Source organism: Buteo buteo, chromosome 16 (assembly GCF_964188355.1).
Source record: "Buteo buteo chromosome 16, bButBut1.hap1.1, whole genome shotgun sequence".
Classification (NCBI taxonomy): Eukaryota; Metazoa; Chordata; class Aves; order Accipitriformes; family Accipitridae; genus Buteo; species Buteo buteo.
This window is the reverse complement of record NC_134186.1, coordinates 2,690,564-2,710,800: the sequence shown is the minus strand read 5'-3', so window position 1 is coordinate 2,710,800 and position 20,237 is coordinate 2,690,564. Positions and strand designations below refer to the sequence as shown.

General features: G+C 68.7%; 1 protein-coding gene across 1 annotated transcript in view; it reads left to right on the top strand.

Annotated features, from left to right (window-relative positions):
- The window catches only part of ADGRB2 (adhesion G protein-coupled receptor B2), a 111,150-nt gene extending 92,176 nt beyond the window's left edge, over window positions 1-18,974 (top strand). Inside the window, 30 exon segments of the mRNA XM_075047302.1 lie at window positions 2,108-2,191; window positions 3,263-3,427; window positions 4,764-4,928; window positions 6,063-6,227; window positions 6,982-7,146; window positions 7,246-7,347; window positions 7,514-7,620; window positions 8,036-8,230; window positions 8,323-8,391; window positions 8,492-8,600; window positions 8,675-8,821; window positions 9,899-9,974; window positions 10,048-10,150; window positions 10,408-10,451; window positions 11,529-11,655; window positions 12,248-12,351; window positions 12,640-12,742; window positions 13,018-13,168; window positions 13,471-13,540; window positions 13,663-13,729; window positions 13,851-13,936; window positions 14,534-14,632; window positions 15,604-15,775; window positions 15,865-15,960; window positions 16,152-16,191; window positions 16,388-17,046; window positions 17,410-17,445; window positions 17,812-17,916; window positions 18,072-18,125; window positions 18,278-18,974. Of these exon segments, the coding sequence (XP_074903403.1) occupies window positions 2,108-2,191; window positions 3,263-3,427; window positions 4,764-4,928; window positions 6,063-6,227; window positions 6,982-7,146; window positions 7,246-7,347; window positions 7,514-7,620; window positions 8,036-8,230; window positions 8,323-8,391; window positions 8,492-8,600; window positions 8,675-8,821; window positions 9,899-9,974; window positions 10,048-10,150; window positions 10,408-10,451; window positions 11,529-11,655; window positions 12,248-12,351; window positions 12,640-12,742; window positions 13,018-13,168; window positions 13,471-13,540; window positions 13,663-13,729; window positions 13,851-13,936; window positions 14,534-14,632; window positions 15,604-15,775; window positions 15,865-15,960; window positions 16,152-16,191; window positions 16,388-17,046; window positions 17,410-17,445; window positions 17,812-17,916; window positions 18,072-18,125; window positions 18,278-18,472 (3,860 nt within the window). The 3' untranslated portion in view covers window positions 18,473-18,974.
- The last annotated feature ends 1,263 nt before the right edge of the window (window positions 18,975-20,237 follow it).

Below are 20,237 nucleotides of genomic sequence, written 5' to 3'. Positions count from 1 at the left end.
CACCTGGCCTCCCCCCCGTCGCTTTGCGGGGTGGAGAATGGTCGCCTTTCAGGGTGGCGGTGGCAGGCAGGGCCGGGGGGCTGAATGGCGCTTGTGAGCCGAGCCTTGGCGGGCGCCCAGCGCTGATCTCACCGGCTCTCCTCCGCCGAGCGCGCCGCAGCCGCGCAGCGACGCGGGGCTTGGCGCCCGCCCAGCCGCTCGCCGGGCCTCCCCGCTCCCACCCATGGTGGCAAATGCCCCCTCCCCGGGGGGTCCCCGAACCGTCCCCTCCGTGACGCAGCTCTCCCACGGGACCCGGGGAGGGGGACGACGTGGTGGGAGACGGGGAGATGCAGCCCCCGGTGCGATGCGGTGCTGGGTCCACGCGGAAGCTTGGATGGGTGTGGGGATGGGGTCGAAACTTGGTGGGGTGACATTGGGTGCGTTGCAGCCGTGCAATGGGGGGGGGGGGGGTGTCTTTGGAGGGTGTAGACCCCCCGCAGAGCTTGCGGCGCTGGAGCCAAGCGGTTCCAGCTCTGGGGCTTGCTCTGGGCTGCATTCCCCCTTTGCCCCCAAACCCATCACCCTTCAGGAACCAGCCCCCAGGGAGGTGATGCTGGGATGGGGCCGGGGCCACCACTGGCCTTGGGGGACATCGTGAGGTCCCCAGAAGAACCCCCCTGCCCTTCCAGCCCCTTCCAGTGCCACGGCGTGGGACGCTGGGAGACCCCCAGTGCAGGACTGGGTGCCGGGGCGGAAGGTGCTAGGGACGGCCGTAGCCGCCCCGCGGTGACGGCTGGGGATTTAGTGCTTTCCGAAGGAAATTGAATTTGGTGTCTCTGTCGAACACAGCCGGGGAGAGCGCCCTCGTATATCCTCGGGATTTATGGTTTTCCCCGGGCGCTCACCGTGACGTGCGTAATTCTGCCGTGCCGCTGATGGGGGTGGGCGGCCCTGCGGGGAGCTCAGCCCCACGGCCTGACGGACCCCCCCAGGGCAGCCCCTCGGCTTCCCCGGGTCCCTCTGCACCCCCGTCATGCCACGAAGCAGGATGCACGGGAAGAGGAGCCGAGGGTGCCTGGCTGCACCGGCGGTGACGGCGAGGAGCCCATGCAGGGGTTATGCTGCGTCGAAGGCAAAAGTCAGTAAATTTGGGTCTGGTTTATGGTACTAATAAGTGTCAGTGCAGGCAGTGCTCCCTGCCTGGGGCTCGTATATCACCTCTGCGTGTCGCAATGGGAGCCACAGCGCGCCCAAAGCATGGCTGGGGGCTCCCCCGCCAATGCCAGGTGTCCCCATGTCACCTCCCCGCTGTCCCTTGGGGACATCACCACGCTCAGCCGGCAGTGCCGGGGCAGCTCGGCGAGGCGGTTGTGCCATCCCTGGCCGCTGTCCTGGCTGGCACAGCAGCGAGGTGCCCGTGGCGTTTTTGGGGGGCCACGTGCCCCAGGTGGCGTCGATGGTGCCCAGGGGAGCCCCCGCTGCTTCCCACGGCGCACGGCATCCACCGGCAGCAGCCGCCCCGGTGCTGCCGTGCTGTGCCTGGGGCAAGCGCGTGGGAACTCGCCAGCATCCTCCATCCAGCTATGGGGACAAGGGACCCTGCTGCAGGACAGGGGGGTGGCCCAGGGGGTGTGGGGGAGGCTGGGGAAGGGACCCCCACCCTGTGCCCGCAGCTGCACCTCCCGCCGAGCCCTCCACATGCCAGTTAATTTCACGCCAAGTGCTCTTGATGGATCTCTTGTTATTTTTGGTGAGCCGAGCCATAAATTTGTGCCACCTCACTGCAGCAAGCTGTTAAGCGGGGACGGGAGAGCACCTCTGCCCAGCACGGCGGGGGCACGGGCACCCTGGCCGCACCAGGGACGTGGCATCCCGGGCCGTGCTCCGGCTGCAGCCCCTGTGACGGGGGGTGACGTGTTTGGGGGAGCTGTGACATGTTTTTTTCGTCTGTGAGTGTGCTCAGCCATGCTCAACCCTCTCTTGCCCTCGGGGATGCCACGCAGCACTCAGTGTGGGGCCAGGCATCCCTGTATCCCCCCTGAAATGTCCCTTGACCCACGGTGGCCCATCCACATCCGTGTCCCCGTCCCCTGCCCGCTCTCACCGGAGCCCTTCTCTCTTGCAGGCAATGCGGTCGAGGAGAACCAGAAGGTGAAAACCCAGTGGCCACGGTCAGCGGACGAGCCAGGCGTCTACATGGCCCAAACAGGTACCGGTGCTGCACTGGTGCGAGGACTGGCACAGGATGCTGGCGGTGCTGGGCTCGGGTGCCTGGCCGTGGGCAGGGGTGATGGAGATGGAGCGACTCGATTTGCTTCCTGCCCACAGACCAACTTAATTTGCTCCATTTATATATTTTTCCTTTACACCTTCCTCCGAGGGTTGTAAAGCAAAAAAAAAAAAAAAAAAAAATCCATTAATTGTTTAGTTCAAATGTATTTATTTGGCAAATCCATCTAGGTAATTTGAGAGTGCTGCTGCCCCCTCCCCAGCCCCCCCTGATTTATGGTCGGAGGGCTCAGAGGCGAGCGGGAGATGGATGAGCCCTGGCGCCGGGAGAGGAGCTCCGCTCCGTGTGCCTGGCATGCAGATCTCCTCCCGGCAGCGCCCGGATGCTCGTGGGGGTCCTGCCCCCCCCGGGAGCTGCTGGGCAGAGTGCGGGGTGACCCCAGCGGTGGCCCGGTCCGGCCCTGGGGTCCCCGTGTGACGCGGAGCAGCCACGGGACGTCGTCACCTCTGTAGGAGCCCTGCTCCGGAGCCTGAGTCCTGCCTATCTCCAGGACAAATTGTCCCCTTCGGAGCCCTCCTCCATATATTCCTTTTTAATTTAAACTGATGGCCTTTTCTTCTGGCCTGTCCAATAGCTTCAGAGACATCATCAAGCTTAATAAGAGCCGGGTTGTTGTAAATGTCAATGCTGTGCCTCGGTGGGGAGAGGGAGCTGTGCCGGGCTGCCCGTGCTGCCTGCGCTGCCCGGGCTGGATGTTATCCCTCGTGCCAGATGTTATCCCTCGTGCCAGATGTGATCCTGTGCCCCGACCCCTTCTCCGTGTGCCGCTGGTGCTGGGTCTGGAGGGCGACATGGGCTCCTTCACCCCACTTACGTCCTCAGCATCATCCCTATCACCCACGGCACATCGTCCCCATCCCTGCGCTCACCACGGGTGCTGCCCGGCTGTTTTCCCGGCCCCCCACGGGGGCTCCGCTCACGGCACCTTCCCCGGTTCTCCCCCCCGCCACCGGAGAAGTCGCCGGCTCTTAGGCTTCGTGTCTCCCGCAGGGGACCCGGCGGCGGAGGAATGGTCCCAGTGGAGCGTCTGCTCCCTGACGTGCGGGCAGGGATCCCAGGTGCGGACGCGCTCCTGCGTCTCCTCGCCCTACGGGACGCTGTGCAGCGGGCTGCTCCGGGAGACGCGGACCTGCAATAACACGGCTACCTGCCCAGGTACGGGGGGGGGTACGGGGGCATTAAGGGGGGGCTTCGCTACCCATCGGGGGGTGCCCATCGCTGGCTGGGCTCTGGGGTGATGCCCAAAGGGCTGAGCGGGCGGGTGGCTGGGGAGAGCGGGGATTTGTGTTGCTGGGGGGGGTTTCTGGAGATGGGGGGGGGTCTCTCGTGGGGGGGGGTGGCTGAGGAGGGTGGCTCTGTGCAGCAGCGCTGTCGTGGAAGCAGGCGTTGCCCATCCCGCGCTGGGTTGCTCCGAGTCCCGTTGGCATCCTCTCATCGTCTCGCCTTCCCGGCTGTACCAGCTCTTGGGAAACCACGTGGGGAGCAGCAAACCGGGGGAGGCATCTGGAATGGGTGCCCCAGCACCCCATGCCCCGCCGCCGGTGCTGCTGCCAGGGGTTTTGCTTTGGGAGCAGCTCGGCCGGCAGCCCCTCTCCATCCTTCTTCCCAGCAAATTTGCGGCTTCCCCAGGGTTGTCTCCGAGGCTTTGTGCTGGGGGAGAAGCAGGGGCTGGAGCCTGTGCCGGGGGACTCGGGACCAGGCAGCTGCCTGGCCCGGCGTGGTGGGGGTTCCCCACTCGTGCGGGGCAGGATGGGGCCAAGCTTCTCCGTGCTTCGAGGCAGGTCGTGGGCAGGAGTGGGCAGGCAGGGTGCCGGGGGTCTCACTGGGCCATATACTGGCCCGTTTGTCCGCGGTGGTATCCGTTCGTCTCACGTGGGACACTGGGAATCGGAGGGGCCTCGGGGTGCTGCAGTGGCAGCCGGGCTGCCCTGTCTGAACCTGGGATGCTTTGGGGGCTTTGCACCCCCAAAACACGCCGGTGCCCGCTCTCCTCCGTACCGGGGAGTGCAACCCCGTCCCATCACTCCAAGGACGTCGCAGCTCGCGGAGGAGCATCCTTTAGGATGCTCGTGCGCCGTGCGGGTCCCCGCTCCCTTCCCGGGTGAGCTGAGCTCCCGTGGGTGCGACACGCGCGAGGGGCGACCGTGCCCGGTGTGTCGACACGGGTTGGGGTGAGCCGGGCCGTGCGTGGGTGAGGGGGGACGTGTGCCGCCGGTGCCGGGACCCCAAAAGGGAGGCTGGAGCAGGGCAGGGAGTGGTAGTGGCAGCGCTGCCTGCTCGGGGACCCTTGGGGTTTGGGCTCGGGTGTGACGGTGGGGCAAGCGGTGCCGGTGGGACACGGAGGGAAGCCAGGGACCGTGCCCGGCTCTGCCACGGTGCCCCAGGGCACGAGGGGTCTGCAACGGCCAGGACCCCTCGGTGCCAGGAGGAGGAGGCTGGAGCCCCACGGGGGGCCGGGAGCGTGGGGCGATGGGGCTGTGCTGTGTTGCAGTTCACGGCGTGTGGGAGGAGTGGTCCCCGTGGAGCCTGTGCTCGGTGACCTGCGGGCGAGGGTCCAGGACCAGGACGCGGCGGTGCGTGGCCCCGCGGCACGGAGGGAAAGCCTGCGAGGGCCCCGAGCTGCAGGCCAAGTCCTGCAATATCGCGAGCTGCCCGGGTCAGTACCTCCCTCTCTCCCTGCTCCTTCTTTCCCCCCCCCGGCAACGCCAGGAGACCGGCACCGGCCGAGAGCCAGGGCCGTGCTCCCGGCGTGGGGCTGCGGTGCTGCGAGGGACGGGTGGCGTCGGCACGGGGACCCGGGACAGCCCGTGGGCACGTGGGTGCTGTGACGTGGGGTGCACCCTCCTGTCCCCGCTGGAAACCCGGATGGAGAGCTGGCTCCATCGGCCGTGCCGGGGGGCTCGAGCCCCCACCGTGGGCAGGGGGAACCAGCCTGGGGACCGTGGAGGAGCCGGCTCCTTCTCTTCCCATCTGCTGCGGCTGACTGTCCCCCCGCAGCGGGCACAGCGCTGGCACCAGGGTGGCACAGGGACGTCGTGGGGCACCGGGGAGGTGGCGAAGGGGGGCGGCCGCAGGGTCTGTCCGTGTGCGGGTGGCACCGCCATCTCCATCCTTTCCTCCTGTGCGCCAGGCGTGGCTGCGGTGGTGCCCGTGGGGTTTCTGCGGTGATGGCCAGGGGTGCCACGTCGGGGTCGGCGTCCCCGTGGGGACCCCACGTGCGGCGGGCTGGGAGCAGGAGGGAGCGCGGGAGCTGAGGGGTGCGTGGGGCGCAGCCCCTCTGCAGCAGCGCCGGCAGGGACGTGCCACCCACGGCACGTGGCTTTTGCCACAGCAGCCCCGTGGAGATGCTGCTGGCGTGATGGAAGCTCACGGCAGCTCCTTCCCCGCCTGCCCTGGTGCTTTCAGCATCGCTGGGGCTCGTGGCTTCGGCGGGGAGCGACGCCAAGGGCTGCTGGCTTCGGCGGGGAGCGATGCCGGGACTGCTGGCTTCGGCGGGGAGCGATGCCGGGGTCCGGCGAGTGCGACCGTGCGGCAGGGCTGGGCGTTGCGGTGCAGCAGGGCTGCAGGAGCAGCCGCTCGGCACGTGGGAACCGGTCCCGGTGCCGGTCCTCCCCGGCCGGGGCACGATTTGGCGCCGGCTGTTGAGGTCGGCACGGGAGGAACCGGCGCGTCCGTAGGTTGGACCCGTCGCACGGAGAGCCCGGCGTGGGTCGCGGGGAGCTGGGGGCCGTCGTGGCCGAGGGGCCGCTGGCCGGTGGGACCTGACGCCGCTCTCGCTTGTCCCCCGCAGTGGAAGGGCAGTGGCTGGAGTGGGGCGCCTGGAGCCGCTGCTCCGTCACCTGCGCCAACGGCACGCAGCAGCGGACGCGCAAGTGCAGCGTCTCGGCCCACGGCTGGGCCGAGTGCCGGGGGGCCCACGCCGACGCCCGGGAGTGCTCCAATCCCACCTGTCCCAGTAAGGCCCCGCGCGCCGGGAAGGGGGGAGGTAACGGGGGTGGGAGGCCACCCGTGCCGTTGGCGCGGCGCGGGGCCCGGCCGTGCGTCCGCCGTAAAGCTGCTGCGGTGTCACCGCGAGGATGCCGGGGATCAGCAGCCGCCCCATTCGTGCCGGTTGCTCCCTCCAGGCGCATCCCAGCCGGAGGAGCCAGGGATTTGTTCTGTGCCCTCGCTGCTGCGTCGTGCCGGGCGGGGAACCCGTCGGCGCTCGGGTGGCCGCAGGTCCCGGCGTGCTTTGGGCGTGCGAGCACGTGCGAGCTCTCGTGTCGTGCACGGGGGGGGGGGCGGCTCGTGGGGCCGGGGCCGGCTCTGGGGATGGGGGGACACCAGGCAGGGGGGTAGTGGGGCGAAAGGATGGAGCCCGTCCTCGTCCTGTCCTTCGACCCCATCCTTGTCTTTCGACCTCCCCGGCATCGGTCGCAGGCGCGGAGGGAGGCGGTTGCTGCGCCGGGGCAGCTGGAGGGAGGGAGCAGCTCCGCCGTGCACCCAAGGGTGCCCTTGGGCTGCCGGCTGGGCGACCGCACAGGGACGCCGGTCTTGTCTAAAAGAGATCTAAATCATCGATCCATGGATTTCGTACCCCGCCGGGCTTCCAATTCGCGGCACGGCGGGCAGTCGCCGCTGGGGCCCGTCAGCCCGTCCCTGTCCCCCTGCGTGCCGGGTGCCGCTCGCCATGCCGAGATGGGCATCCCACGGCGTCCCCGTCCCCACAGCCGACAGCAAGTGGGGTCCCTGGAACCACTGGAGCCTCTGTTCCAAGACCTGCGACACCGGCTGGCAGCGCCGCTTCCGCATGTGCGAGGGCACCGGCGTGCAGGGCTACCCCTGCGAGGGCACCGGCGAGGAGGTGAAGACCTGCAACGAGAAGAAGTGCCCAGGTAAGGGGCAACAACCCCCCCCCCCCAACCCCGGTGCCCATCACCCTGCGTCTGGGCTGCGCCTGACCTCTCCTCTTGCCCCCCCCCCCGCCGCCCCAGCCTACCACGAGATGTGCAAGGACGAGTACGTCATGCTGATGACCTGGAAGAAAACAGCTGCCGGCGAGATCATCTACAACAAATGTCCCCCCAACGCCACGGGTGAGGGGCGCGGGGCGAGCACCCTCCCCCCCCCCCAAAACCCCCACACCCTGGAGCAGGGGCAGGGGACGGCGGGTGGTATGGGGGTGCCAGGCAGTGCCGCCCGTCCTCGGCGTGCCGGCGAGGCGGTTCCCGTGCCGGCGTCGAACCCGATTCTCCCGCGCAGGGTCCGCCAGCCGCCGGTGCCTGCTGAGCCCCCACGGGGTTGCCTACTGGGGTGTGCCCAGTTTCGCCCGCTGCATCTCCCACGAGTACCGATACTTGCATCTCTCAGTAGGTGCACGCTCTGGCGCGGTCCCCCCCCCACCCCCTCCCCGTCGCTGGGGGTCTGCCCCATCCCTGGGCAGGGAAACCCGGCAGCCGCCTTGCTTCACTGGCTGGCTACCATATGGGGAAACTGAGGCAGGGCTTCCCGGGCAGGGCTGGGGAAAAAGAGGAAAGAAAGACCCCGTCCTTGCACTGGGGGGGAGGACCTCGGTCCAAGCTGTTCTCCTGTGTCCTTGGGAAATGGCTCTCGGGATGGGAAGGACCCCCCCGCCCCAGACCTCCAAGTCCCGCTGCTGCCCTAATAAGTGCGATTAGCTCTGCGGTGTCCCCGCTGTTCGGGCTCTGGGCATGGTGAGGGACCGGGGGACACAGGGCAGTGCTGGTGGCCGAGTGACACCGGTGTGTCCCCCCCCCGTACAAGCTACGGGAGCACCTGGCCAAGGGGCAGCGGGTGCTGGCGGGCGAAGGCATGTCGCAGGTGGTGCGGAGCCTGCTGGAGCTCATGGCCCGCAAGACCTACTACAGCGGGGACCTGCTCTTCTCCGTGGAGATCCTGCGCAACGTCACCGACACCTTCAAGAGGGCCACCTACACCCCGTCCTCCGAGGACGTGCAGGTAGCGGGTGGGGGGCGGCGAGGGACACCCCCCCGGGGAGGTGGCGGCGGTCGGTCCCCGGACCCCAGCCCCGCTGAGCCCCGTCCCCGCAGCGCTTCTTCCAGGTGGTGAGCTACATGGTGGACGCGGAGAACCGGGACAAGTGGGAGGATGCCCAGCAGGTGAGCGGCACGGGACACGGGCGGGTGGCCCGGGGCAGCCGGGATATCCCCACCGTGGGGACGGGTCCCGGCGGCTGCGGAGCTGGTCCCTCGCCCGCAGGTCTCGCCTGGCTCTGTGCACCTGATGAAGGTGGTGGAGGACTTCATCCACCTGGTGGGGGACGCGCTGAAGGCTTTCCAGAGCTCCCTCATCGTCACCGACAACCTGGGTGAGCGGCTGGGTGGGCACGGGGGCTCGGTGGGCGCAGGGAGCCGGCCGGTGACGCCCGCTCTGCCCTGGCAGTGATCAGCATCCAGAGGGAGCCCGTCTCCGCCGTCTCCAGCGACATCAACTTCCCCATGAAGGGACGCCGGGGCATGAAGGATTGGGCCCGCAGCTCCGAGGACAAGCTCTTCATCCCCAGGGAGGTGCTCAGCCTCGCCTCTGCCGGTGAGGCAGGGCTGGGGCCGCAGGAGCGAGCGCGCTCTGCGCGCGCGGGCGAGCGAGCGTGCACCTGGGGCTGTGCAGGAGCGTGCACGTGCGTGAGCGTGCGCGTGTGAGTGCCCGCGCGTGCCCATCTGGGAGTGCGCGTGTATGTGCCCGTGCGAGCACGCGCGTGTGAGTGCCCATCTCTGTCCGCGTGCGTGAGCGCGCACGTCTGGGAGTGGGCATGCGTGTACCTGGGTGAGCATGCGCGTGTGAGTGCGCATCTGGGAGCGTGCACGTGTGTGAGCGTGCACATCTGGGAGCGTGCACATCTGGGAGCGTGCACGTGTGTGAGTGTGCACATCTGGGAGTGGGCACGTGTGTGCGCATGTGTGAGCGTGCACATCTGGGAGCGTGCACATCTGGGAGCGTGCGTGTGCGTACATGTGTGAGCATGCACATGTGAGCGCGCATCTGGGAGCACGCACATGCGTGAGCATGCACATCTGGGAGTGGGCATGTGTATACACGTGTGAGCATGCACATGCGTGAGCGCGCATCTGGGAGCGTGCGTGTGCGTACATGTGTGAGCATGCACACGTGAGTGCGCATCTGGGAGCGTGCACGTGTGTGAGTGCATATCTGGGAGTGGGCACGTGTGTGAGCGTGCACATCTGGGAGCGTGCACATCTGGGAGCATGCGTGTGCGTACATGTGTGAGCATGCACACGTGAGCGCGCATCTGGGAGCGTGCGCATCTGGGAGCGGGCACGTGTGTACACGTGTGTGAGCATGCACACGTGAGTGCACATAGGGTGCTGTGCACATCAAGCTTGTGCATGCGTGTGTGTGAGCTTGCATGCCGGGGGCTGTGCATGCGTGAGAGCACACGTGTGTGAGCGCGCAGGACGCCTCCTGCCAGCCCACGTGCCCGCGCGTGTCCGCGTGTGCCGCGCCTGCGTCAGGGAGGGGGTCGCGCGTTCCCTCGCACGCGTGGGGGGCAGACGCGTGGGCTCTCACGTGTGCGTGCGCGCTCGCTGAGCCCACGCGTGTGCCGGGCGCTGGATCACGGCGCCGCTCTCCCTTCCCCTCTCTCTGCAGAAACGGATGAGTCGTCCCACTTCGTCATCGGGGCCGTGCTGTACCGCACGCTGGGACTGATCCTGCCCCCGCCCAGGTGAGTGGGGCTGCCCGCTGTCCCCCCGCGCTGCGTCCCCATCCCCGTGACAGCCGGTGCCCCCTCCCTGCAGGACCCCCCTGGCCGTCACCTCCAAGGTGCTGATGGTGACGGTGCGCCCGCCGACCAAGCCGGCGGAGCCCCTCGTCCTGGTGGAGCTCTCCCACATCATCAACGTGAGTGTCCCCTCCCCGCGTCACCGTGTCACCTCTCGGTCCCGCGTGGGTCCCGCCGGCCCCTTCGCCCCAAGGCGCCGAGAGCCGGCCAGGGGCCGGCAGCTCCCAGCCGGTGGCCACAAGCACTCGGCTCCGTGCCCGCCGCGGGGACGGTGCCAGCGCTGGGGGAGCCAGGCGGGTCCCCCAGGGGCCAAATACCCCCCTGGGGGTGGGAGAAGGGCAGAGGGTGAAGCGCTAACCCACCCCTCTGTCCGCAGGGCACATCCCACCCGCAGTGCGTCACCTGGGACTACTCGAGGACGTGAGTGGGGGACAGGGACACCCTGGCCGGCGGGCAACGCCGGGTGATGGAGCTGGGCTTATCCGTTGGTCGCTGGGGAGCTGGTGGGAGGGATGGGGAGCGGGGCCAGTCCTTTCCCTCCCTCCGCGGGTGAATCGTGCTGCCACGGGATCGATCTGGCTCCGCGTGACGCCGGGGACGGATGCCGCCAGCCTGCCAGATGCGATTTGTTAGCGCGGAGCCCCGGCGCTTTGGCAGCAGCGAGGGAAAGTAGGGCACGGCGGGGGGAGCGGGGGGCACCGCGGGGCGGGGGGCAGCAGTGCTAGCCCCCCCCACACTCCTTCCTCCCCAGGTGCCCCTCGGCACCTCAGGGCCACCGGTTCCAGTACAGCTCCCCGTGTTGACGGGGAGGCCCGTGGTTGTGATGAGTGGTGGCAGGTCTCAGCCTGGCCCCGAGGGGGCTGTGTCCCCAGCTGTCCCACAGACCCAGTTCCCCGTTTCCTCGCTTTGCCGGGAGCTGTGGCTGCTCTCTCCCTGTGCGTGGCCAGCGTCACCGCAGGGCACCCCCTCCCAGATCCTTCCCGGGGGGGGGGTCCCCATGGTGGGAGAGTTATCCGTGGCAGGAGGGGAGGAACATTCCTGCTCCCAGGCAGGTCTGGCTGTGTGAGCCGTGGCTTGTGCTGGGGGGGGGATATGGGTGCTGGGGGGCTCCTGGGACTGCTCCTGCCTGCCCTGGCACTGCCTCACCCCCCCCCCCCCATCCATCCCCGCCACCCTTCCTCCCAGGCCTGGCCCCCTCCTTCTGCCGTTTGTCCCCCCCCAAACCGAGGTGAGATGATTAAAAATCAAGCCTTCGTGTTGCACCGCTCCCCAGAGGGATCAGCACCGGAGCGGGTGGGGGCAACTGGGACAGGGATGGCTTCACCCCCTGCGATGGGCTCAGGGGATTAACCTGTCCCCTGGCAGTGTCCCCCCCCCCCCCCAATCTGCTTCCCCCCAGGCAGGGGCCGGCAAAGGGTTAACTCGGGAGAGGCGCGAGGGGCTGCGTGTGTTTGATCATTTCAAATTGCTCTCCCTCGCTCTCGTCCCATTAATCAGGGATGCTGGCTTGGGAAACTGGGACACGGAGAGCTGCCAAACCCTGGAGACCCTCCCAGCGCACACCAAATGCCAGTGCCGCCAGCTCGCCACCTTCGCCGTCCTCGCCCAGCTGCCCAGAGACCTGGTAGGGGACACGACGGGGACAGGGACGACCCTGCCGGGGACACGGGACATGGATGGATGGGGGGGGGCGATTCCCAGGCTGCGGGGCCTGGCCGAGGTGGGGGTCCCCGGGGGAGGATGGGGATGGGCAGGGGCTGCCGTTGCCTGCAGGCACCTCCACAGGGTGGGCTGGCCACTGGGAGGATGAGGGGGGTATCTCCCACCACCCAAAAAAAGGCCCCCTGCACCCCCTGGCACCCCAAGGGTGGGCTTGGGCAGGCAGGGGGGCTGTCGTGATCGATAGGGCTTGATATCGGCATTGCTGTATGCTAGGAGGGGAGGGGGCAGCCCCGGCCCCAGGCGTCCTCCCCCCGTCCCCCCAACCCCATTGCTATTCCACCCGCGTCCCCCGTCGGCATGGAGATGGGCACGGGTCCCCGGGAAGGCGCCTTGGCCGCGCCACCGCTGCCACCGACCCCCTCCGGCACCCGGGGGGTCCCCAACCGGGGGGTATGAAGGGGCCCGGTGGGGGACAGGGGGCTGGCAGGGAGCAGCCATGGGGGGGCCGGGTTCAGCTGCTTTCCCCCCCCCCCCCCATCCCGGTTCCCCACCAGGCCATGGACCCCTCGGGCATCCCGTCGGTGCCGCTGATGATCGGCTGCGCCGTCTCTTGCATGGCCCTGCTGACCCTGCTGGTGATCTACGCTGCTTTCTGGAGGTGACACGGGGACAGCTGGGGACCCCCAGGGTTTTGGGGGGGGGGGGCGGCACCTGGGGTGTGAGACCGTGTGGGGAGGGGGCGGTGAACGGGGGCACAGCGTGAGCAAAGGCTCGGTGTCGATGTGGTTAAATGCAACGTGGAGGGAAGAAAATAACCCAGGGTGGGAGAGGTGCCCGGGGTGCCCGGCACCATCCCTGACCTGGGAGAGCACCCGTCTGCCGGCAGCACCCTGGGGGGGACGTGGGACAGGCTGGCACCCTGGCCCCACGCTGCTCCTGCCCGCAGGTTCATCAAGTCGGAGCGCTCCATCATCCTGCTCAATTTCTGCATCTCCATCCTGGCCTCCAACATCCTCATCCTCGTGGGCCAGTCTCAGATGCTCAGCAAGGTGGGTGCCATCACCGTACCCCCCCTCACGGGGGTCCCGGGGTGGGCGCGGGGGCTGCGGTGGAGTCGGAGCCCTCTCTTCCCGGCCGGTCACCTCGTCCCTGCTGGCTCCCAGCAGCAGATTGGATTTGGATTAACTCGATCTCGGGATTAAATCCTTTGCGCCGGTGGTTTTGACACAAACCTCGCGTGGGAGTTTAACCACCGCGGTGCCGGGCACGTGGCCGCGGTGATGCCGCGATGCCTCCCCCCCTTGACGTGCCCGCGCCCCCGCAGGGTGTTTGCACCATGACGGCCGCCTTCCTCCACTTCTTCTTCCTCTCGTCCTTCTGCTGGGTGCTGACGGAGGCCTGGCAGTCCTACCTGGCGGTGATCGGCCGGATCCGGACACGCCTGGTCAGGAAACGCTTCCTGTGCTTGGGATGGGGTAAGAGCCCGGCAGGGCTGGTGCTGGGGTGGGCTGGAGGGGAGGCACCGCACGCCCCTCCCTGGTACCCCCCCAGGGTTATCAGAAGGGGAAACTGAGGCACAATGGAGGAAAGCAGACCTAGGTGTTCTGGTCCCTTCGACGTGGCACCCTCTGACCAGCCAGACCATGGGGAGCTGCCAGAAGGGTCCCATCCCTGTCCCCATCCATGGGGTCTGGCACAGGGGTGATGCTGTGGGGGGGGGGGGGGGGACACAGCAATGCCACCCCCCTGCAGCTCCAGCCTCGTCTCCCCTTTCCAGGCTTGCCAGCCCTCGTGGTCGCAGTTTCCGTCGGCTTCACGCGGACCAAAGGCTACGGGACGGCGAGCTAGTACGTGGGGACGGGGGGGGGACACAGGGCTGGGCACGGGGACCGCTCGGGGCTGGCAGCAGTGCTGGGGACAGGGGACGTCCCCTCTCCGTCAGCCCCTGACACGCCACGGTCCCCTGCAGCTGCTGGCTCTCGCTGGAGGGCGGTTTGCTCTACGCCTTCGTGGGACCCGCTGCTGTCATCGTGCTGGTGAGCTGACCCCGAGCTTTGGACCCCCCAAAACCCACCCCGGTGTGTGGCAGCTCCTGCCAGCTCTGGCTCCCGGAGGGCTCCGTGCCCAGCTCTAACCCCGGTGCCGCTCTCGCCCAAGGTGAACATGCTGGTCGGCATCATCGTGTTCAACAAGCTCATGTCCCGCGATGGCATTTCAGATAAGTCCAAAAAGCAGCGAGCTGGGTAAGTGCCCTGCGCCCCGCCGGGCTGTCCCTGGGGCCGGCGCGGAGCACCCTGCTCTCCCGCACCACGGGGCATGGCATGGGGTCTCCTCCTCCGGGAGCGGGCTGAGGACGGGGCAGACTTCACCTCATCAGTGGGCGGCGGGGGCCAAGCCCGGGGCAACGACAGCCCCTCGTTGGGGGCTGCTGGAGGGGCAGTAGCTGACGGGGGGCGGGGGGGCAGTCACCCCCACACCTTCCCCCAGGGAAGGGGGAGCCGCAACCTGCGGACCCCCCCTCCCTGCCGCCAGCGGAGGGGGCTGAGCCCTGCCCGCCCCATCCCGCTGCCGCTTGGCCACCCCCGCTCACCACTAACAACTGCTGCCGCCCCCTCGACTAACCCGGCTCTCTCTCTCTCTTTCTCTTTTCCTTCTCCCATTTGCTTTTTTTGCCTGTGTCCGACCATCCATCCATCCGTCTGTCCGTCCACCCGTCCAACCTCCCCCTTCCCCCAAAAACCCCTGCCATCCTGCTCTCCCACGGCCTTGCTCCCCTCGCCTGCATCCCCGCGTGGCCCGGTCCTGGCCGCGGGGGCGCCGGGGGGGTGGTGGGCACGTAGCTCCAAGCCCCCACCCTGCGGCAGCCTGCTGCTGAAATGCACCAAGTGCGGCGTGGTGTCCAGCGCGGCCATGACCTCCGCCACCGCCAGCAGCGCCATGTTAGTGCCCGCCACGCGCCCGCTTCGCCCCCGCCCCGAGCACAGCCTTGGACCCCGGGCACCGGAGGGGGTGGGCTCTGAGGATGGGGGGGGGGAAAGGATGGATTCTGGAGGTTGGGAGGAGGGGAGGGGGGGTCCGGCGGGCAGGGTGAAGGCTGTGTGCTCGGGGTGGTCCCGGGCGCGGGTGCCCCCACCGCGGCCATCACGTCTGCATGGCATGGCTTCCCGCAGGTCACGTCATCTCCGGGGTCGGGGCGCGGGGTGGGGGGGCTCAGCTCCTCTTCCCCGGGAGGGGGGGCGGCTTGGGAGCAGGGAGGGCAGGAGGGGCAGCACGCCATGGGGCACGGGACGGTCCTGGCCTCGGGGGCGTCCCCGGGACCCCTCTTCCCGGCACGTGAGCCCCCACGGGTGCTGGCTGGGACATTGTCCGGAGGGCTGGGCTGTGACCGCTGCCACCCTGGTCAGCCGAGGGTTGAGTTGCAATAGAAGCAGCCCCAAAATTCGCCGCGAAAAAAAAAAAAAAAAAAAGAAAGAAATCCCCTTGCTGCTCTTCTTGCGCCTGCGGGGAGGGTGACGGTGGTCCCGCGTCCTCCCCCAGCACCCTCCCTGCCAGCGGCGCTGCCTGTGCGGGGACAGGGACACACGCGGCTGTGCCCTTCCCCGGGCCGGCTCGGCAATGCCGATGTCTCGGTCTCGGGGGGGGGCAGAAAGAGCCCACGGGCCCCCTCGCCCTAAGGCGGGCGATGCCCCCAATGCCCAGCCAGCGCCGGCTTGGGGACGCCGAGGAAGAGGGGACGGCGGGGGGCCAGATGGGGTGCACGGCATCCACAGGGCGTTCGGGCTGGGGTCTCCGTGCCGTGCGCGGTCGGCTGCGGCCACGCTTGCGGGGTGGGAGGTGATGCTCGGGGGGGGCTGTCGCGGGGCAGCTGGGGTGCAGCGGGCTCACCCCGGCTCCTCTCTCCCTGCCCCAGGGCATCGCTGTGGAGCTCCTGCGTGGTCCTGCCTCTGCTGGCGCTGACCTGGATGTCGGCCGTGCTCGCCATGACCGACCGGCGCTCCATCCTCTTCCAGGTCCTCTTCGCCGTCTTCAACTCCGTCCAGGGCTTCGTCATCATCACCGTACACGGGTTCCTGCGCCGAGAGGTGGGGCGGCCCCGGAGGGGTGCCGGGGGGGGGGGGGGGGGGCACGACGACCCCTGACCGCGGGGCCGTGACCGGTTCTGTCCCTGCAGGTCCAGGACGTGGTGAAGTGTCAGATGGGGGGGTGCAGGAGCGAGGAGAATGAAAACTCGCCCGACTCCTGCAAGAACGGGCAGGTGCAGATCCTGGTGAGTACGGCAGCGCCGGCGCGGGCTGCAGCGGGCACCGGCAGGGCTGGGCACCCCAGCTGGGGCAGGGTCCCCCTTGCGACCCCCGCCGCTCCCCGTGCTGGCCAAGATGCATTCATTTCCCCATCTCTCTCCCCCTCTTTCTCTCCTCTCTCTCTCTCTCTCTTTCCCCTCTTTCTGTATTTTTATAGACAGATTTTGAAAAGGATGTTGACCTGGCGTGTCAGACAGGTGAGGTCTCCCCTGCCCCCTGCGCTGGGGACGGGGATGTCACCATGCCCACGCCTGGGAGGGACCGGCAGCGTGTGCCGGGGCGGGCGCGATGCCACCGCGCAGGGGGTCGCTCCAGCCTCCCCTCCCTCCCGCGGGACCCCCGGGGCCGGCACGGACCCCCGGGGCCGGCACTGACCCCGCTCCCTGCCCGCAGTGCTGTTCAAGGAGGTGAACACCTGCAATCCCGCCACCATCACGGGCACCTTGTCCCGCATCTCCCTGGACGGGGACGAAGACCCCAAGCTCAACACCACCTCGGAGGGTGGCCTGGGTTTCTCCAGCCTGCCGGGAAACATCCCTCCCGCCAGCATCCTGGTCCAGGTCCCCAAGATGACGCCCAACGTGGTGGCAGGCTTGAGCGAGCTGGGCGAGCCGCCGGCGCAGCCGCTCGGCCTGGAAGCGCCGGGTCCCGTCTACCTGTGCACGGAGAGCAGCCTGCGGCCCCTGGAATACGGCTGGCTACGGGCCCCCGAACCCCCACGGGAAAGCGACTACATGATGCTCCCCCGCCGGACCGGCAGCCTCAAACCCTTCCCGCGGGAGGAGAGCACCCTCGGTCCCGGCGCCGAGGAGGGGGTGCCCGGCGGGACGGGGCGCCCGACGGCCGAGGGGGACGCCTACCCCGGCTTTGTGGCGGTGGATCACATCAACGTGAACTTGAACCAACCCTACGGGACGGTGAAAGCCCCTTACGGGCTCCAGTTCAAGCAGCACCCCACCGTGCGGCAGATCCTGGCCTCGGAGCTGTCGGAACGCAGCCGCACCATGCCCCGCACCGTCCCCGGCTCCGCCATGAAAGTGGGGTCCCTGGAGGTGAGCGGGGGGCTGGCGTTGCGAGCGTGCCCCTGGAGACGTGCGCGGGGAGGGAGATACGTGGGAGGGAGTTGGGCGAGCGCGCGAGAGTTGCCCCCGTGCTCGCCGCTCGGCATCCCACCCTTTGCTCGGGGCTGCCTTCGCCCCGGTAGCGCGGTGGATAAGCCGCACGTCCCCCAGCTCGGCCGGGACCCCCGTTGCCTCCAGCCGGGCTCTGCCCCCTGCAACTGGCACGGCTTGGGGCTGGCATGAGCTTCCCCCCACCCTGCCCTGCTCCCTGCTGCATCCCGGACCGGCAAAAAACCTTTTCCTTGTCTTCCCCATCTCCTTCCCCTGCTCCGGGCTCTTCGTGTCCCCTGCCAGAGGAAGAGGTTGCGATACTCGGATCTGGACTTCGAGGTAAGTCCCGCCGTGGCAGCGGGTGTCACCGGTGCCCGCCGCGGGGTCGGGTGCCATCTGGTGACTGAGCCACCTTTGTCCCTGGTTCCCTCTGGCTCGCTGTCAGCCGAGCAGCGGCCGAGCTCGGAGGAGTTTTTATACCAGGCGATAACGAGCGTTGACTCGTGATTAAAACGCCAGCGCCCAGCGGGGAGCGTTGCAGCGGGCTCTGCCGCTCGCCTGCACCCTCTGCCCCGGGTTTGGGGGTGCCCTGGGGAAGTGCAGGGGGTGAGCGGGCGAGAGGGGGACGGCGGGGACGGGGGTGCGCCGAGGGGTACGGGGCCGTGCTGGATGCCGACGGCCGCGGGCTCTGCTCTCGCCCCGCAGAAGGTGATGCACACGCGGAAACGCCACTCCGAGCTCTACCACGAGCTCAACCAGAAGTTTCACACGCTGGACCGGTACCGGGCTCCGGCTGCCGGCTCCTCCAAGGTGAGGTCCTGGGGGTCCCATCCTGCTTCGGTTTGCTCCCCTGCACCCCTCCACCTTCCCCATCACGGACTGGGGCGTCCTGGGGAGGATGGGGGGGGGGACGGGGCATCCCCCGGGGATGATGCTGGGGCTGAGCGCTGTGGTTTTTTCCGCAGCGAGAAAAGCGGTGGAGCGTCTCATCGGGCGGTGGGGAGAAGGGCACGGCCAATGTAAGTGGTCTGAGCCCCCGCCGGGGGCTGATCCACCCCATCCTGGATGGGGCCGGAGGGCAGAGGTGGGGTGGCTGCGCCCCGGGTGGGAGAGAACCCGCGGCGTCGCCACGCACCCCGACCGCTTGCCGCAGCTCTCCCTCGTCCCGCAGGATGCGGCCGGCCCCGAGGAGCAGCAGCCGCAGGCACCGGCCGCGCCACCGAAACCGTGGAGCACGTTCAAGGCGATGACGCTGGGCTCCCTGCCCAGCGCCCAGCGGGACCGGCTGGAGCTGCGCTGTGCGGACTGGGAGGGCCCCTGCGCCGGCCTGGATGCGGCCGACGGTGACTTCCAGACAGAGGTGTGAGCCCCTCGCCGGCCGCCACCGCCTTCGCCCCCGGCGCAGGACGAGCCGAGACGCTGGGTTTGCTCTGTCCTCCTTGGTGGCCGGTGGGGGGGGGGGTCCTTCCCTGGCCGGAGCCATCCCTGCGGAAGGGACCGTGCTCCCCCCGACCCCGGCCGCAGTCGCCTCTCGCCCGTCCTCGCGCGATTTCTCCTCCCTGCCACCCTCCGGACGCGGGTGTGGAGGGGACACATGCACCCACCCACCCACCCCCCCCCCCCCCCAACCTCGCCATGCTCACCCACCGATCACACCTGCACCCCCCTCCCGGGGCAGGACCGGCCGTCGAGGCCGTCAGATCTTCGTTCTTTTCTACCGGGATGTTTCTTCACGCCGTGCACCGTGTGCACGCCAGCGGCTGCTCTCCCCCCCCCCCCAACCCCGGGGCCGGGCTGCCCTCGCCCCCCCAACCCTGGGGTCCCGCGGCCGCCCCCTCCCAGCCCTCCCCACCGTCCCCACCCCACGGGGCAGGTGCTGTCGTTGTTGGAAATAAAAGTTCACTCTCTGTGGTGCCGTGGGGCCGCGGCCGACGCCTCGTGCTTCGTGTCGGGGGTCCGGCCGGGGGGGGGGGTGGCTGTCACCCATTGGGGACCCCCAGGCTGTCTGCTCCCCCCCCCCCCCGACCCCCTCCCTGCTCCGTCTGTGTCCCTGATCCACAGGATCCTGCTGGCCAGGGCTGAGCCTGCGCCCACGCTCTGCCTTGCAAATGAGCGTCTTATCGCAAGAGCCAAGAGCAGTAAATTACATGGTAATTAATCTATGAGCAAATTAGTAACTTCGGAAGCAATTACCGTGCAATCTGCAGAGGCATGTAACGTGGGGTGCCTCGCGCTGCCGGAGCAACCCTGGCATCAGCGCAGCCGGCGCTGGGCGTTGCAACGCGGGTGCGCTGCCCGCCGCACCGGCGTGGGTGACTCCGGGGATGGGGCGCTGGGGCTGGGGGGGGGCTGGCAGCGGGGCCGGCAGCCGTGGCCGTGAATGCCGGGCTCGCGCCGGACCAGGAGCCGGGTTGGGAGAGCAGGGGCAGGAGTCGAGCTTGGGGCAGGGCAGTGCTGGAGGAGAGGACATCTCCGCATCGTAGCTCTCAGCACCTCGGGCGACTAACGAGAGCCGTGCGAAGTGCTAATCCGTGGCGTGGATCAGGTGCCCAGGCGGTTGGCCGGACCATGGGCACCGAAACCCTCCCGCCGTGGCGTGCCGTAATGCGACGGTGGGAAGGGTGCCCTGGTCATGGCTATTGCTTCTCTCTGGGAGAAGCCGCCAGAGCTTCCCCGAGGGCTCTTTTCGGCGAGGACGGGCTCTGGCAGCACCCTCCAGCGCTCCCATTTCAGGCAGGTGACTTTCCTGCAGGGATGAAGCTGGTGGGGGCCGTGGGGCCGGCAGCGACCCCCTGCTCCCGGGAGATGCCACCACTGCCAAAACCTCCGGGCTAAGGATGCTGTCCAGTTTGGACCAGTGGCCTCCAAGGTGCTGGTTTGCTCCTCGTCTGCGCTGCGGTGCTGTGCGGGGTGTTCAGCACCCTTCAAGCCCCAGGGACCCCCAAACCCCCTGGGGTGCAGGGGGTCAGGGGCACTGCCAGCCCCCACCGCCCCCGGGCAGCTACGCTTCCCTCTGCCGCAGCATCAATTAGTCCTCGCCAGCACAGGCCCGGGGCCGCAGAGACGCGATTGCGAGATGAGGCATGAAATTAGGCAGGCTAAAGGGGAGCGTCATTAACCGAACCTGCCTC